The 17,208-nt window shown below is 39.8% G+C and overlaps 1 protein-coding gene across 1 annotated transcript in view; it reads left to right on the plus strand.

Annotated features, from left to right (window-relative positions):
• Positions 1-52: 52 nt before the first annotated feature.
• Positions 53-17,208, plus strand: part of ints11 (integrator complex subunit 11) — a 36,912-nt gene continuing 19,756 nt past the window's right edge. Inside the window, exons 1-8 of the mRNA XM_060851840.1 lie at positions 53-124; positions 1,673-1,783; positions 1,874-1,971; positions 4,352-4,425; positions 4,926-5,154; positions 5,461-5,559; positions 12,507-12,541; positions 15,253-15,391. Of these exons, the coding sequence (XP_060707823.1) occupies positions 1,756-1,783; positions 1,874-1,971; positions 4,352-4,425; positions 4,926-5,154; positions 5,461-5,559; positions 12,507-12,541; positions 15,253-15,391 (702 nt within the window). The 5' untranslated portion in view covers positions 53-124; positions 1,673-1,755. The remainder of the gene's footprint in view (positions 125-1,672; positions 1,784-1,873; positions 1,972-4,351; positions 4,426-4,925; positions 5,155-5,460; positions 5,560-12,506; positions 12,542-15,252; positions 15,392-17,208) is intronic.

Below are 17,208 nucleotides of genomic sequence, written 5' to 3' on the forward strand. Positions count from 1 at the left end.
GGAAGCCCCGCCTCCGCAACGACCTACCTGGAGCGTGCATTCCATTGGATGTTGTCCCTGTCAGTCGGGTTGGGTGTTGGGTGTCTTGGTAACGAGGGCCTGCTCGGTCTTGCTGCTGCCCGAGGTAGGCCTGGGGCTGGCGTGGTGTCTTTGCCCGAATTCGTAGCGACAGTGTTTGGTGGAAAAGGAAAGGACGGGAGTCACTGTCATTGAGCGGGGTCCTTGTTTATTTAAAAACCCGCCGTCTGCCTTGTGTAGCTGGAAAGTGATAATAAATCGAGTTGTATTATTTTTTAAATTCAGCGTTTAAAATGTGAACCTGGAGACTTTAATTCTGATTTTGTGTTCAGACCAATCAAGGGAGGCCTCAGTTGGCTTGTCCTGTCCATTTTTCACTGTCTGCATTTTTGCTGCTCAGCAAAGCTCACTGTGAACCAATGTTGCGTATAGTCCTTTCAATTAACTTTGAAGTTTATTTAAGTTCCCACTTATTTTAATGAGATGTATGTTGCTGAATTCAAATTTTTGAGTAATTTAGTTTTAAAGGCAGAAGATGCCTGAATATTAGTAGAAGCCACGGTAGTGAAAGTTTTTTTTATTTGCAAACGGTCTGACTGCCTCTTTGTCACTTGTAATGTTACTAACAGCAGTTTCTTTTTTGGATTTTTAGTTATCCTTTGTATGCACTTAAAATTTTCAAACTCCAATAGTTGGCTATCAGTCTATATTCTCTGGATTATTAGTATAGGTCTCTGGAATTGTTTGGTCTAGTCACAACTTGAAGACTTTCTTTAGTAGGTGTGTGTGCGTACGTTCAAAAGGCTGTAAAAATTGATCGGTTCAGGGCATCATGCACTCAGACATTGAGTATAAAAATAAAGTTAATTTGTTCAAACCATGGTACAGTGAAGATTTGCTAGAATGATTAGAAACATATTTATGAAGTACCTCTCTGAAAAATATCCTAAGATGCTTCACAAAGCATCATATAGCAGAAATAAAAGGTTGTAATTATGACAATATGCTCAAAATAGATCTTTCTTCACTGTAACAAGGAATCTTAATTTGAGATTTAATAGAGGTTTTGAAAATGCTTAAATATTTTAAGGTGCAAACTGAGCAGAATTAGTTGGCATGCCAGGTTATTGAGGTTAAAAGACTGTATAAAAATTGATTGAACAAAATGAAGGAATTTCTTCCCCTCGAAGGTGGTGACTGTCTGGAACTCTCTATTCCAAAGAGTTGTGCTAGATCACTGAAAGTATTTAAAGAGGTAGTAAGTAGAGTTTTGAAATAGCGGGGAGGACGGTTGGTACAAGAGAGGAGTTGATGATTGGGGCAGATCAAGCCATGATGTTACTGAGTGGCAGGATGGGCATGAGAGTATGAATAGCTTACTCCTATTCCCATTTCTTCGATTTTTACATTCTCTATTTGAAAATTACATTTTATATTAGGATATAGCTGTTGAAAAATTCTCACAGTGACTTTAAGTTAAAGTTCAGGCCTTTAGACTTTAGCGCACACTCCATACTCCTCTATCCCTGTTCCACAATGATACCCTCACTTTTCTTTCCATTTCTTACTCATACATAGAACAGAACAAACTGCTGGGCCATGAGATCGCTTGAGATGTTTTATTTACTGATACAGTCTGCTTTAAATTTAACAGATCTGTTTTGCTGAATTAAGATGAGTAGCTGATTTCATCAGTGCGTTCTTGGAAGCACAAGTCACAGTGAAATCTGATTGCAAATGCCGGAAATAAAAGTCACGCCTTTAGGTAATAATTTAAATATTCAGCTAGTCATTGGATATGATTCTTAATAAGAGCTTAGAAAGTTTGCAGAATGACCAATCCTTGTTTTTTCAGGGGCAGGCCAGGATGTGGGCCGCAGTTGTATCCTGGTCTCAATTGGTGGGAAAAACGTGATGCTGGATTGTGGAATGCACATGGGATATAATGATGATGTAAGTATGTGGAATAGTTGAATGGTAGAAAATACAAGAAACCATAGGCCTATGAAATAAGGAGACATCTAGGCTAGTGTTATATGACCTAAGTTTATATGGTTCATTTGTCAATTTTTGTGTATCCATGTTTCCCTCAATGGACATGGATCAGTGTTTGTTAGTTGTTACTCTTCGGTAGAGGGTTGAAGTGTTCCCAGCCTCCTGCAGTCTTGGATTTCACATATCACTGGTGGGGGCGGAACCATCTCCATAACTGGAGTTGGATATAGGTTAATTAACCACTGCAGTTATCACTGTACAAGCAGTGATTGTTGCTATGGCCCAGGAAAGGTCCATAGTTTCTATATTCTTGCTGTTGGGTTCTGACTGGTCTATATAGTGTACGAATAAACCTAATAGGTCAGGAATCAGTTATACGATCTCTCAAACCACTTCATTATTCAATAAAATTGTGGCTGATTTTTTTCCTTGAACTCAGCTTTCCTGTCCTATTGCCATATTCCTCCATTCCCTGGGATTTCAAACATCTAGTAATCTGGGAACTCCCTCATATTTCACATCCCTACCCCTAAAAAAAACTCATAAAGAGGCATTGTGAGTTGACTTCATCCCTGGGTATTAATTTAGATTTAGGTTTTTAAACAGGATAAATTCATACAGATCTAGTTCTTCCACAATTGGCTCCCTACCTAGGATCAGATATCGCAGTTTAGACTGAGTATAGCAAATGAAATGTTAGTTAAGTATTTGTCACAGTAGTTAACACTGTAACTGCAAGTGAAAAGTGCAGTTTCAAGATTAGCACTAAATTGAGCACATTACTACTCAATGTAGTAGTAATGTGCTCAACGAACTGTATTTATCGTGTTGTGAACTAAATGAATCATAGCTGCATCTCAAGCAAAATCAGAAATTGCAGGATTTGAATAAGAGAACTGGTGACTACAATAATCATGTCTTTTCCTCGTCCCACATTCTTACAAATATGCACAACCTTCAGTGATTTTTCTTCTGTCCTTTCTCAACCATCTTTTCTTGCTAGATTCCAATTGTTGGATGCCCTCTGGTGGGCTAACTACCTCAGACTGTAGGATGATTTATTGAGTTTATGGTCCTAAAGGCAAGCCTAGTACATTCTAACCATTAGCTGAAGTTCATATGCAGGTGATTTTCTTTTAAGTAAATGGTTGGAAAAAGATACACAGACCACACCTGGATTTTCAATAATAGTTGTTCTGAGAGAGACTCCTTATCTGAGAGCTCTTAAGATAGTACACACTCCTATGATGGGTGTATCAATTGTTAAACTTACTGCTGCTCTGGCTGAGATCAGTTAGCTGCACAATGCAGTTTGGATATTCTCAGTTCCTAATTGACTTTAACAGAAAAAGCATTAGGGCAGTTTACTTTTCAGGTAAATTCCGTCTGTGGTTTATACTTAAAATTTCTGTCAAGATTATTTGATACCAGTAAAAGCATTCTTGCTTGGCAGTCAGTTTGTGGAAAATAAAAACTTGAAGAAAGATTGCCTCTTTAAGAATTTAATTTTAAAAGCTTTCTCTAAAAGAAATGAAATTTCAAATTGCTAGTTGTTTTCACAAAGCCTGTCAAATCCCGTGAGATTTCCATTCATAGTATATTTGTACATTTTCTTTTTGAAATGATCTTTCCATTTTAGCTTTCTCACTCCTTCTAAGGTACAAGTTCACAGTTATTGTCACCTTGTCCAAGCTGTTAGCATGAGAATGCAAGTTTAACATGTTTGCCATTAGCTAGTCAGAACCTTTTCTTGACGTTTTCACATTTGCACGTCCAGCAGTATTCATTGGATTTTGATAATAAGCGGGTACCCTAATCAAAGATAATTTGGGCCAAATTTTGTTCTCCAGCTCTTTTTCTTGGTCTTGGCTCTGTACAGTTGTTTGTGATTCATCGCTTCTTAACAGAGAAGCTTCTCCAGTATCCATTCTGCAATTTTCAAAATGGAAGACTGACAGAATTTCTTGAATGTTGTTATTATTTAGAAAATGAACAGAAAGGTCATAGGAAATGTCTTTATACTGAAAGTTATTGGCAAAGGGACTATTTTTCTCCCCACAAGCTGGAAGACACCCATTGTATCTTCTAACAGAAACTTGGGTAAACCTTTTGAAGCAATGTAAGATAGAGGATAGTGAGGAGAGACGAGGGCAGTGAAATTATTTAAGTGGCAGCATCAACTTGATGGGTGCAATGGCCTCCTTTCTCACTGTAAAAGTCCTGATTGTTATCCTGCAGCTCCTGTAGCAGCACAGACTGGGAGATGAACCAAAACCTTCCTTGTCTCTCCAGCTCTGTTCAGTCATTTTTGATTTATTGCTGCTCCTTGTTATTCCAGAGACGCTTTCCTGATTTCTCTTACATCACTCAAAATGGAAGACTGACTGAATTTCTTGACTGTGTCATCATCAGGTAACTATTACTCCCATAGTCTGTAACGTGTATCACCATTTGCACTGAGGAGGTACAGAAGAGACCTGTCTTCTGGCTGTAGTTCATTTTGAATTTTGTTTGCTGCTGAATTTGTTGGGTATTTCCAATATTTCTGTAGTATTTTGTTGACACAAATGAATTTTAGTTCAAAAGCTTTAAAATTGGTTTTGCTATTATTTTCAAAATATTAAGGATTATTTTAACATAACTACAGAATTCTTCAATTCCATACAGAATCCCTTTTCTTCTTAAAAGTAGAATCCATATAGACTAAAATATATTATGGAGTTATCTAGTCTTTTCTATTCTATAAAATAGAATGAAAAGACCAGATGACTCCAAAAGTGATTTGGGTGATAGATGAATGCCTCAGCCTCAATCTCTCAAAAGCAGGAATCTTACTAATCTCAAATTTTTCAACATGTCTGATAAGATGTTGTTGTTGTCCTCATTAACTGTACTGTATTTGTTCTTGTCAGTCATTTCCATCTCGACCACTGCGGTGCACTTCCTTATATGAGTGAGATGATTGGCTATGATGGTCCCATATACATGACCCACCCAACAAAAGCCATTTGTCCGATCCTTTTAGAAGATTACCGGAAGATTACAGTCGATAAAAAAGGAGAAACAAATTTCTTTACTTCTCAGATGATAAAAGACTGCATGAAGAAAGTTGTAGCTGTTCATCTGCATCAAACTGTACAGGCAAGCAATGTCCTCTTGACCGTCCTTTGTTTAAAGAGTTAAAGATGTTGACTAGAAGAACAGATACATAGACAATGCACCAATCTGGCAATGTTTTCCAGGCTCATGATATCTACGATTTGTTTTATTATTAGTCGTACAGAAGGTTTTTTGACTCTGCAGGCCCAGATTCCAGTATGGACTGATTTGGCAACCTTCCATTCTGTATTGCCTGTCAGTATATCATGTTTCCAGCTGCAACTGGGCTTACTAGAATCATTTCGATTAGAAGATACTCATTTGCACTTTGGTGTGATCATCTTCTAGGTTGACGATGAACTCGAAATTAAAGCATATTACGCTGGACATGTGCTTGGTGCAGCCATGGTTCTCATCCGGGTGGGCTCTGAATCAGTGGTATATACCGTGAGTATAAATAAATCTCAGTCACGAGGCTACTCATTTATTACTGATGAAGGGCTCCGGCCCAAAATGTTGATTTTCCTGCTCCTCGGATGCTGCCTGTCCTGCTGTACTTTTCCAGCAACACACTCTCAACCCTGATCTCCAGCATCTGCAGACCTCACTGTCTCCTCCTCATTTATTACCACAAGGTGAAGCAGCAAGTCATTGCTTCAAGACTATTTATTCTAAAAGAAATTTGGTTTTATGGGAAGGCTGTGCTATCTTGGCTGTAAGTTGTCATGTATATGCTATAATGTGTCTCATTGCATTGAATTGTTTGCATAATGTATGATGGGAATCATTGTACCAGATACACTGGGAGATATTCATGTGCTGAGATGTGCAGTATATGGATTGATCCCACAGAGTAGCTGCTTTTGTCCTGTTAATTTGTATTTGCTTTCACCTTCGCTGAAGCTGTTGACTGATTGTTCTACTAGCAGTAAGTGGCCTGCAGTACTCTTCATGTTATGATCTTATGCTGTAGGCTGTACAAAACAATTGAATCATAATGGGGGAGGCATCGCCATCTGGTGCAATGGTGTCCTCAACCAGCATTCACACATCCAGACTTTCTAATAAGAGTCACTGCTTAGCATTCAGCAATGGAACATTATCTGGATATTCCTGTCCATAGCCACCTCCTGATGAAGGGCTTATGCCCAAAATGTTGATTCTCCTGCTCCTCGGATGCTGTCTGACCTGCTGTGCTTTTCCAGCACCACACTCTTGACTCCTATGCAGTCAAGTCAGACTCTTGTAAAAGGTTCCTCAAATGCAGAAATGAGTATTAAAGGTTCGGGTTTTATTACTGCCTGTGGTTTTCCAGTTACCTGATGTGTACGACATGTCTGGCAAAACTCAATACATCCTTGTGCAGTCCAGGCCAGTAAAAATGTTTTTGTATTTTGGCTTGAGTTTTTCTTACTCTAAATGACCCCCTACTGGTAGTTCATGTGCTACCCGCAATAGCTCCTTTCTGTAACCCACTGGCAATATAACTTGATGAACTTCTGCCCATTTCTCATCTGCCTGAGTATGTGATGATCTCCATTTCCTCATTCCGACTATTGTTTTGAAAATAGTAGCGTTCAAGGATACATTCAGATTCTTTTTCTGTGTATACCTTTTGATACAATTGCTTTAAATTTTCATCTTTTTGCTGTGACTCAGTTAATTTATCTGAGCTAAAGATGTCTACTTTGTCATTTATCTGCTCCTGGTTTGTCTCAACCATTTGATCAACAGGGTTTCTGCTAATTCCACTTCAACTTTCTTATTTGTACTCTTTGATTTCGCCAGTTTCGAATTGTGACTTTGTGACCTCATTACCACACAGTCTGGAAAAATCCCAGAATATGTGTCTTGCGATAGTTCAGTTGCCTGAGTTTCAACTGACTTTTCAACCACAGTAGGCAGCATTCCTACCTGTGAACCAGCTGTATGCCTGGCAGAGACAAATTGTTTTCCTGGTCTTTCGGACCAGGCTGGACCCCCTCAAAATATTTCAAGAAAATAGCCCAGACCTTAACTTTGCTATTTTTTTAAGCCAGTATAAAATGGATATTCCAGGAGAGAATCAGTTGGTCATACCACTTAGTTTTAACCAAAACAAAATTTATTTACAAGATTACTGAATGGAACACAAACAAAAAGAGAACAGAATACAGAATAACTTAACCTATCTGAAAATCCAACAGATCATCCCAGTTTAATGATGCTGTTCCAAATATTTGCAACAATTTCTGGCTGGAAGGAGACAGAGGGTAGTAGTTGATGGACTAGGTTCATCTTGGAGTGCAGTTACTAGCGGTGTACCACAGGGATCTGTTTTGGGACCGTTGCTGTTTGTCATCTTTATAAATGATCTAGAGGAGGGGCTTGAAAGCTGGGTGAGCAAGTTTGCGGATGACACAAAGGTCGGTGGAGTTGTGGACAGTGAAGAAGGATGTGGCAGGTTACAGCGGGATATAGATAGGTTGCAGAGCTGGGCAGAAAGGTGGCAGATGGAATTCAATGTAGCTAAGTGTGAAGTCATTCACTTTGGTAGGAGTAACAAGAAGATGGATTACTGGGCTAATGGTAGGCTACTTGGTAGTGTGGATGAGCAGAGGGATCTTGGTGTCCATGTACACAGATCTCTGAAAGTTGCCACCCAGGTAAATAGTGCTGTGAGGAAGGCATATGGTGTACTGGGCTTTATTGGTAGAGGAATTGAGTTCCGGAGTCCTGAGGTCATGTTGCAGTTGTATAAGACTCTGGTGCGGCCTCATCTGGAGTATTGTGTGCAGTTTTGGTCGCCATACTATAGGAAGGATGTGGAGGCATTGGAACGAGTGCAGAGGAGGTTTACCAGGATGTTGCCTGGCATGGTAGGAAGATCGTATGAGGAAAGGCTGAGGCACTTGGGCCTGTTCTCATTGGAGAAAAGGAGGTTTAGGGGAGATTTGATAGAGGTGTATAAGATGATTAGGGGTTTAGATAGGGTAGACACTGAGAACCTTTTACCGCTAATGGAGTCAGCTGTTACTAGGGGACACCCCTTTAAATTAAGGGGTGGTAGGTATAGGACAGATGTTAGGGGTAGATTCTTTACGCAGCGGGTTGTGAGTTCATGGAATGCCCTGCCAGTAGCAGTGGTGAACTCTCCCTCTTTATGGTCATTTAAGCAGGCATTGGATAAGCATATGGAGGTTATTGGGCTAGTGTAGGTTAGGTAGGATTTGGTCGGCGCAACATCAAGGGCCGAAGGGCCTGTACTGCGCTGTATTTTTCTATGTTCTATGTTCTAATTCCCATATCCAGCCCTTGGCACAAAAGGTAAAATCAAACACAGGGTCTTACAGGAGAGAAATCAAACAGAGTCGCAGCATGGATCTGCTTCTTTGGGTCTGACAGTTTCAAAACACTACTGTTTGCTAAAACCAAGCCAAACCAGAGAAAAGCTGAGCTGGGCGAACTGGCCGTTCCCCTTTCATTGTACAAGTACTTTTTTAAAACTTAAAAGCTTTTGCCTGATTGAGTATCTCTTAGCTACAATCAATTGGTCATAAAACCCTTCAACTTAGACTTTTTGGAGTCTGTGTCTTTTACGACCGCTCTGAAAAAAAACCCAAGGAACAACATAGCCTTGTTAAAAGAGCAGCATCATCACATTGGAGCTGAGAGTTTGTCCAGTACTCCTACCACGACTTCTCCACTCTTCACTGGACATTCTAACCCCATTACGTAGTTGAGTGCTTCTTGTCTCACCGTGAATTCCTGTTACTAGCATCTTTTCTGGCAGTAGTCCTTCAGAGGTACATATTTCCTCATCTTTCAACATCAAAGGTTGAGAAGATCCTGTATCTCTTAATATTGTGACCTCTTCACCTGCTGTTCCTGGTCTATACAAATAAACTTTATCTTCGCAGGTATATGGTTTAAGAAGATTTGGCACTTCCTCTTTAATCAACCTCTGACCAGCTTGTACATTCTGGTGCAGCTTTCGAGCCTCCATTGTGCTTTCTGTTACCACTCCAACAAAATTCACTGGCTTATCCTGTTTTCCTACATCTAGCTTTTCCTAACCCACCAACACTGTGAGGTCATGGGGCCTACTTTATTGCAGTGAAAACACCTGAGCCTTTTAACTCTCTTTTCCCTTGAAGGGTTTCCTTTTTATCCCTGTCTGTAGGCTTCTGGCACAAGCTCTTATGCACTTAGAATGGTTTTCTTTACCTCCTGATATGCCCCATATATCTCCTCTGATAGTGATGTGAATACCTCACTATCTACAAGTTCTTGTTTGGATCAACAAAACCCACATGGTCACTGGCCACTGCATTTGTTTAGCCACCTTTTCAAATGAGATGAAAAAGGCTTCCATACCCTTCTCATCAAATTTAGGAAATGCTTGAATATATTTAAACAGTTTCTCAACAGGGCTTTGGTTACCACGGGTTTGTTCCTCACTCTCGTCCACATTAAGCTTACCGTCAGCCTTCATCCTTTTAAGCTGACTTTCCTGTCTAAGTGCCGATTTCTGAAGTTCAAGCTCGCTCTTTCTTCCTTTTCTCTTCTTTTTTCCTTTTGTTTGACTAAAGCAATTTTGTCCTCCTTTTTTTGTTCTGCGAGGGCCATTTGTTCTTTTTTTCTTTTCTCTGCTTTTAATTGTCATTCAAACAGTTTCATTTATTTTGCCCTTTCCTTGTGTTTTGCCTCTAACTCAAGCTGCTTCATTTTCAATTGAACTTCAGCAATCTCTAAAGATTCTGGTGTTTCCAGCAAATTTAAATGTAGCGCTATTACTGTAATTATCTCTCCTTATGGAAAGACAGCATCCCCAACTCCAACTTGTCTGCTAATTCCAGCTTAGCCTTAATTACCTTTTGCAAAACCCTCAAAGTCACTTCTTCGACCCCCCAGGAAACCCTTGCTGACTGAAAGAGTCATTGCTATCCTAAGCACTGTTTAAACCAACCAATATCAACACCCAGAACAAAAGACACTAACACCTACCACTCGCAGACTTTTGAGTCCAACAACCCTGATCCCAATTTGGAATTATAGAACAAATCCCGTAAACAGCTCCCATTCTATTTTGACTGGGCCAGACCCCCACATATTTCAAGAAAGTAGCCTGGACCCTAACTTTGCTTGTTGTTATAAACAGGTGTATAGTGGATATTCCAGGAGAGATGCAGCTGGCCCAACCACTTCGTTTTAAACAAAACAGAATTTATTTGCAAGATTACTGAATGAAACACAAACAAAAGAAAACAGAATATAGAATAGCTTAACATATTCATCAATAGTCACAGGTGAGGTGCCAGAAGACTGGAGGTTGGCTAACGTGGTGCCATTGTTTAAGAAGGGCGGTAAAGACAAGCCAGGGAACTATAGACCGGTGAGCCTGACCTCAGTAGTGGGCAAGTTGTTGGAGGGAATCCTAAGGGAGAGGATGTACATGTATTTGGAAAGGCAAGGACTGATTCAGGATAGTCAACATGGCTTTGTGGTGGGAAATCATGTCTCACAAACTTGATTGAATTTTATGAAGAAGTAACAAAGAAGATTGATAAGGGCAGAGCAGTAGTTGTGATCTATATGGACTTCAGTAAGGCGTTCGACAAGGTTCTCCATGGGAGACTGATTAGCAAGGTTAGAACTCATGGAATACAGGGAGAACTAGCCATTTGGATACAGAACTGGCTCAAAGGTAGAAGACAGAGGGTGGTGGAGGAGGGTTGTTTTTCAGACTGGAGGCCTGTGACCAGTGGAGTGCCACAAGGGTCCTCTACTTTTTGTCATTTACATAAATGATTTGGATGCGAGCATAAGAGGTACAGTTAGTAAGTTTGCAGATGACACCAAAATTGGAGGTGTAGTGGACAAGGAAGAGGGTTACCTCAGAGTACAACAGGATCCGGACCAGATGAGCAAATGAGCTGAGGAGTGGCAGATGGAGTTTAATTCAGATAAATGCGAGGTGCTGCATTTTGGGAAAGCAAACCTTAGCAGGACTTATACACTTAATGGTCAGGTCCTAGGGAGTGTTGCAGAACCAAGAGACCTTGGAGTGCAGGTTACAGCTCCTTAAAAGTGGAGTCGCAGGTAGATAGGATAGTGAAGAAGGTGTTTGGTTTGCTTTCCTTTATTGGTCAGAGTATTGAGTACAGGAGTTGGGAGGTTATGTTGTGGCTGTACAGGACATTGGTTAGGCCACTGTTGGAATATTGCGTGCAATTCTGGTCTCCTTCCTATCGGAAAGATGTCGTGAAACTTGAAAGGGTTCAGAACAGATTTAGAAAAATGTTGCCAGGGTTGGAAGATTTGAGCTACAGGGAGAGGCTGAACAGGCTGGGGCTGTTTCCCTGGAGCACGGAGACTGAGGGGTGACCTTATAGAGGTTTACAAAATTATGAGGGGCATGGATAGGATAAATAGACAAAGTCTTTTCCCTGGGGATCAGGGAGTCCACAACTAGAGGGCATAGGTTTAGGGTGAGAGGGGAAAGATATAAAAGAGAGCTAAGGGACAACGTTTTCACGCAGAGGGTGGTATGTGTATGGAATGAGCTGCCAGAGGATGTGGTGGAGGCTGGTACAATTGCAACATTTAAGAGGCATTTGGATGGGTATATGAATAGGAAGGGTTTGGAGGGATATGGGCTGGGTGCTGGCAGGTGGGTCTAGATTGGGCTGGGATAGCTGGTCGGCGTGGACAGGTTGGACCGAAGGGTCTGTTTCCATGCTGTACATCTCTATGACTCTATCTGAAACCCAACAGATTATCCCAATTTAATGTTGCATTTTCAAATGCTTGCAACAATTCCCATAACCATTCCTTGGCAAAAAGGGTAAAATCAAACATGGGGTCTTAAAGAAGAGAGAGAGAGAGAGATGGCGGAGAGATTCAGCATGGAACACCTTCTTTCATGAAGCTGTTTCTTGGACTCGCAGCCTCAAAACCGACTAACTGCATTCAGTGAACAGCCAGACGACTAAAACCAAAACAACCCAGAGAAAAGCTGAGCTTGGAGAACTGGCCGCTCCCCCTTCATTGTACAAGTGTTTATTTTAAAAACATGAAGGCATTCTGAAGTAGATAAACCCAGACTTTTCAGACGTCTACCACCTCTCTGAAACAAAGCCGAGGACAACAAAACCTTGTAAAAGGAGCATTGCCACAATCCTCGTGTGTGACATGATGTTGGAGCGAAGGCTGTTGATGAAACAGCTGAAGTCCAACTCAGAGATTATTTGTAGTGGTCTACCGAAACAGGTCAGAACACAGACAGGGTTGTTGATTTATTTAAATTAGCATACTTACTAACAGTATATTAGTGTCTTTTTGTGAATTTTTACAAGTTGGCATTTATTTATTTCCTTGCTCTGATACATCTATTTTGATTTAAAACTTTGCAGGGTGATTACAACATGACACCAGATCGACATTTAGGGTGAGTTTGTCCATTGCAATATATTCATATTGTTCTACAAAGCAGATTTACTTCAATTACAATTTGCCAGTATATTGTTCAGAGTATTACAAAATTGCTACTTCTCAATGTTGTTTCACGGATATAGCACAGGGCTAACAAATCTGTCGGGCTTCTTTAGGCTTCTGAATTTAGTTTCATTTAGTCTCTGTGCTCTGGTTTCAATCTCCTTAACCACCATGTGAGTTTGTTTTCACCATGGATAGCTTTGGATGCTAACTCCCCTTGTTCTTAATCTTCACTCAGATTACTGAGCATTGGAAACAGTCAAAACCATCAGCTGTAGCAATTTTTACAGCATTTAGTTTTTTTCATACAGTTTGCATTGTGTACTTTACACCTTTGCATTTTAGATATGAGAATGACTAACATTGAAAATTGGAAAGTTTTGGTGCTTGTATTATTTTTAAGTTTTATGTTCCTAATGTACATAGTGATGGTTTGATTACTTCAAACTTTGGCATTATTCTTGTGTGAACATTAAATAATGAAATTGCTTAGGAAGCTAAGGTCTTTATTTGGATTCACTTACATCAGTTTCTGTTTGTTTAGGAAATTTCCCTGTCAATACCAGTTGATATAGACCTCAGATTATGCTATTTGAAATAATTTTGGACACATATTTAACATTCATAGTACTTTTTATTTTTATTAGAAATGATTTTAATTCCACATCCATCCACAAAGTGTCTCACTAGCACACTTGTTTGTAAGGATACACAGACCTGCGTTCAGTATATGGTCTTATGCCTTTTTTACTTTGCTGTCGTTGATAACAGGCACAATTCAACATATTGTTGGTTGTATGGAGTTGGTGCTACTCCTGCTGGAGGACCTCAAGAGAATTTGCTTGTCTCCTTAACCAGAACCACCAGCATTAAATATAAAAATATGCTTCTGGCCTAGCAAACCTTTCTTCCTGGTCACAGATACTGAGAACTCAGTCACCTTTTAAGATCAGTTGTACAATTTTAGACTTTCTCCAGTCTCTTTTTAGTAATCACTTTTCAGATGACTTGTGCCCGGGTTTGAATGTCCACAGTTTGAGGTTTTATATGATATCCTCTTCCACTTAAAAGGGAAAGACTTCTGTTCGAACAGTGAGCACAAGAGACTTTGGCAGCTCACTCTCAGTCTGAGGTTGGTGGTCATATGCTGTCCCTGCAGATTTTGTCTTCAAGCCATTTACTATCATTTAATGTGCACCACTGCTTTTGACTTGGATATGAGATTAATTAACGAGTTCAACTGCATGTAACCAACTCATGATGTTATGTGATTTTAATCATCCTCTTCCACAAAACTACAAATGGGACTAGGAAATGGGGAAGAAATCGCAGCTGTTGCATAATAGCCTCCCTGAGCTGGCATCCATCTTGTGTGATTCTCATAAACTCCAAATTGGTCATTCAGATTGTTATTTACAGAATGATGGCACATTCTAAACTTGTATATCCTGTCCCCACAAACATCAGGCACACCTGTCAGTGATTATGGCAGGCTGACCTGCAAAATATACATTCTCATGGTATAAATGGATGTCCAAATCACTTTGAGGTTTTCCAGAGTACTTGAAAAGTAGCAGAATGAATTTTTAAGCTTCTATTTAATGTGTTTGCCAGTATGTGTCAGTACAACAGCTAAAGTGTTCTGCGTTCCATTTTTTCTTAGAGCTTTTCATCAAATCCCAAAGGCTTTGATAACTCACTTGCGTCATTCACACTGTTACAGGATTCTTCTTGCATGTATAACCATGTCCTACTTAAATGGTTTCTTAGGGGCAGAAAGGCAGAAATTATTGAAAATCACAAATAATTTATTGGAAAAGACGAATATTAAGATCATAAGACGTAGAAGCAGAAGTAGAACTTTTGGCCCATCAAATCAGCTCCACTATTCATTGAGATCATCATGGCTGATCTGATAATCCTGAACTCCACTTTCCTACCAAATCTCCATAAGCCTCGAATCTTTTACTGATTTGAAATCTATCAGTCTCAGCTTTGAATATACGTAACAACAAGAGTAAAGGAAATCCTCTTTATCTCTGGCTTAAATGAGTGATCCCTTACATTGAGATTAAAAACTCTGGTTCTGGACTCTCCCACGAGCATGAACAATTTCCCCACATCTACTCTGTTAAGCCCCGTAATTATCTTATATTTCAATAAGATCTCCTCTCATTTTTCTAAACTCCAAGGAGTGCAGGCTCAACCTTCTTGACTTTCCTCATGAGAAAATCCCTCCACACCCTGAATCAACCTAGTGAACCTTCTCTGGACTGCCCATAATGCCACTATATCTTTCCTTCGACAAGGGGACCAAAACTGTTCACACTGTGCCAAGTGTGGCCTGACTGGTGCCGTGAGCAGTTTTAGCAAGACCTCCCTGTTTTTATTCTTCATTCTGTAAAGGGGAAGGAGATGTAATGGCTAACATGAAGATTGTTAAGGAAGGTGGAATTACAGAGCAGTGGGGAATGAATGGGGAAATGGACTGAATGGATAACTTTTCCAAATAGCCTGATTAGCCAATTAGTCTCCTCCTGCATTGCATAATTCTGATTAAAGAATGTGCCTTATATAGCAAAAAAATAGCAGTTGCAGAGTATAAAGTCCTATGATTTAGAGAGTAAAAATAATTTATCAAATCCTGACTTGACATTATTTCAGAGCTGCTTGGATTGACAAGTGTCGTCCTGATTTATTTATCTCGGAATCTACATATGCTACCACCATCCGAGACTCAAAGCGATGCCGAGAAAGAGACTTCTTGAAGAAAGTGCATGATGCAATAGAAAGGGGTGGAAAGGTATGATTGTAAATACTGCGATATGTGAAAAGTAGACCTCTTTCCTGTATACGCCACACATTGGTATTTCAGCATTTTTAAAAACATTTATGTAAGTATAATTGCTGGCTCATCTGATTAAAGCTAAACTGAGTACGTGAGCCTGGCCTGTACTGAAGTAACTGATCCTACCCTTTACTGCTGTCCCTGGTTTCTGTGCCATTGAATCAAGTGGCCTTGACGGAAGCTGTGTGCCAATATTAAATGAGAGTAGTGTCAGTTTCTCTGGGGTATCTTTGGCATTTTCATAACCAACAGACACTGCTTTGATTAAGGGCTTTGAAAATAAGGGGGAAACCAGTGTCCACAGACTTAGACTTGATGTTAGGACAGATGAAAAGGGGTTAATGAGTAAAGAAAAAAAATGAAAATATTCAATGTTTACCATATATCATTCAGCTCAGTGGATTTGCAATTTGGTAATCAAGACTTCTGATAAAGCAGAGTTAGCACACAGGGTGGGAGAGGCTGTGCGAGTGTGGTTCCTTCCCCAGTTTAAGGTTATAGTTTTAGTCCTCATTTTTAATATACGCATCTATTATAACAGCTTGTGCCCACATTCAAAATGGGCACTGCCTATTCAAGCTTATCACCTCCTGAACTGGTGCTATAAATTCCATTGTAAATGTGGGAATCATTGTTGACAGGAAGTGCAGCAGATGTAAAATTTTTAATATACTACAGGTAGTTCCCCTGAGGCTTGGCAGCCTGGGTTGGAAAGACCAAGTATGTTACTCAAGGGTCTGAATGTGACGGGACAGTTTGACAAGGCAGGAAAAGGGAAAAGAGAAAGTGGAAGAGGAGTTTGAGAGATTAGGGATTAGGTGATGTGGTCAGGGATGTGGGAAATAAGCGCACTACTGAATGTCAGTTTAGCCTATGTACTGATAAGAGAGAATGTCTTCATTGAGCCAAGTTGATATATAGAAGGGCTTCAAAATCTTTAATCCTCGTTTTGACTTTTTATATATGTATATGATATAGAAGTCTTAGCAGTAATTCAAACTATTAGCACATATTTACAATATATTGAGAAAGAAAAGAAACATTAAATTTGTTTAATGTTCATAGAGCATAGCATGGTATAACACAACATTCTGATTAGTTTGGCTAATTGTCCCTGACTCTCAAGGTCAGCATTCATAATTTTCTATTTTGCTTTATGACTGGTATAATTCAGACCAGAAAGTTAATCTAATAAACAAATAAGTTGGTGGTCTGTGCCATGATGGAGGATGAAGTGGCATTTTCAGCTGCAGTCTTTCCATCCTCTGAGACTCGGATCCATTTCTGCTGCCAGTGGAGTAAAAAAAGCCTCTAGCACCTCCAGATTCTTCCAGCCTTCAGCCCAAGACTGAAATTAAAGGCATTCATCCACTTTGGAATGTGTCAACAAATCCCAAAACATATGAACCTGCAATCTACCTGGGAACAGGAACAATGCATGTTCAAGTGGAACTGGCAAAATACTCAACTGTATCACTGGCTGCAACTGAGTACAAATATTTCACATTGAATAATAAAATAATATGGAAAAACCAGTGAAAGAAGTAGTGTGTTGTCCTCGATGGAAGAAATTGCAAAGTTATTGAGTAGATTATTGAAACTATTTGATTTAGAGACAAAAAAAATCCAAAACTATAAATCAGAAACAAAAAGAAATTGGTGGAAAAACTCAGCAAGTCTGGCAGCGTCTGTGGACAGATAGCAGAATTAATGTTTTCGGTCCAGTGATCCTTCTTCAGAACCGGTTTAAAGAATTGTTTTGCTTATTGCAG

The sequence above is a fragment of the Hemiscyllium ocellatum genome, chromosome 37, assembly GCF_020745735.1.
Source record: "Hemiscyllium ocellatum isolate sHemOce1 chromosome 37, sHemOce1.pat.X.cur, whole genome shotgun sequence".
Taxonomy (NCBI): Eukaryota; Metazoa; Chordata; class Chondrichthyes; order Orectolobiformes; family Hemiscylliidae; genus Hemiscyllium; species Hemiscyllium ocellatum.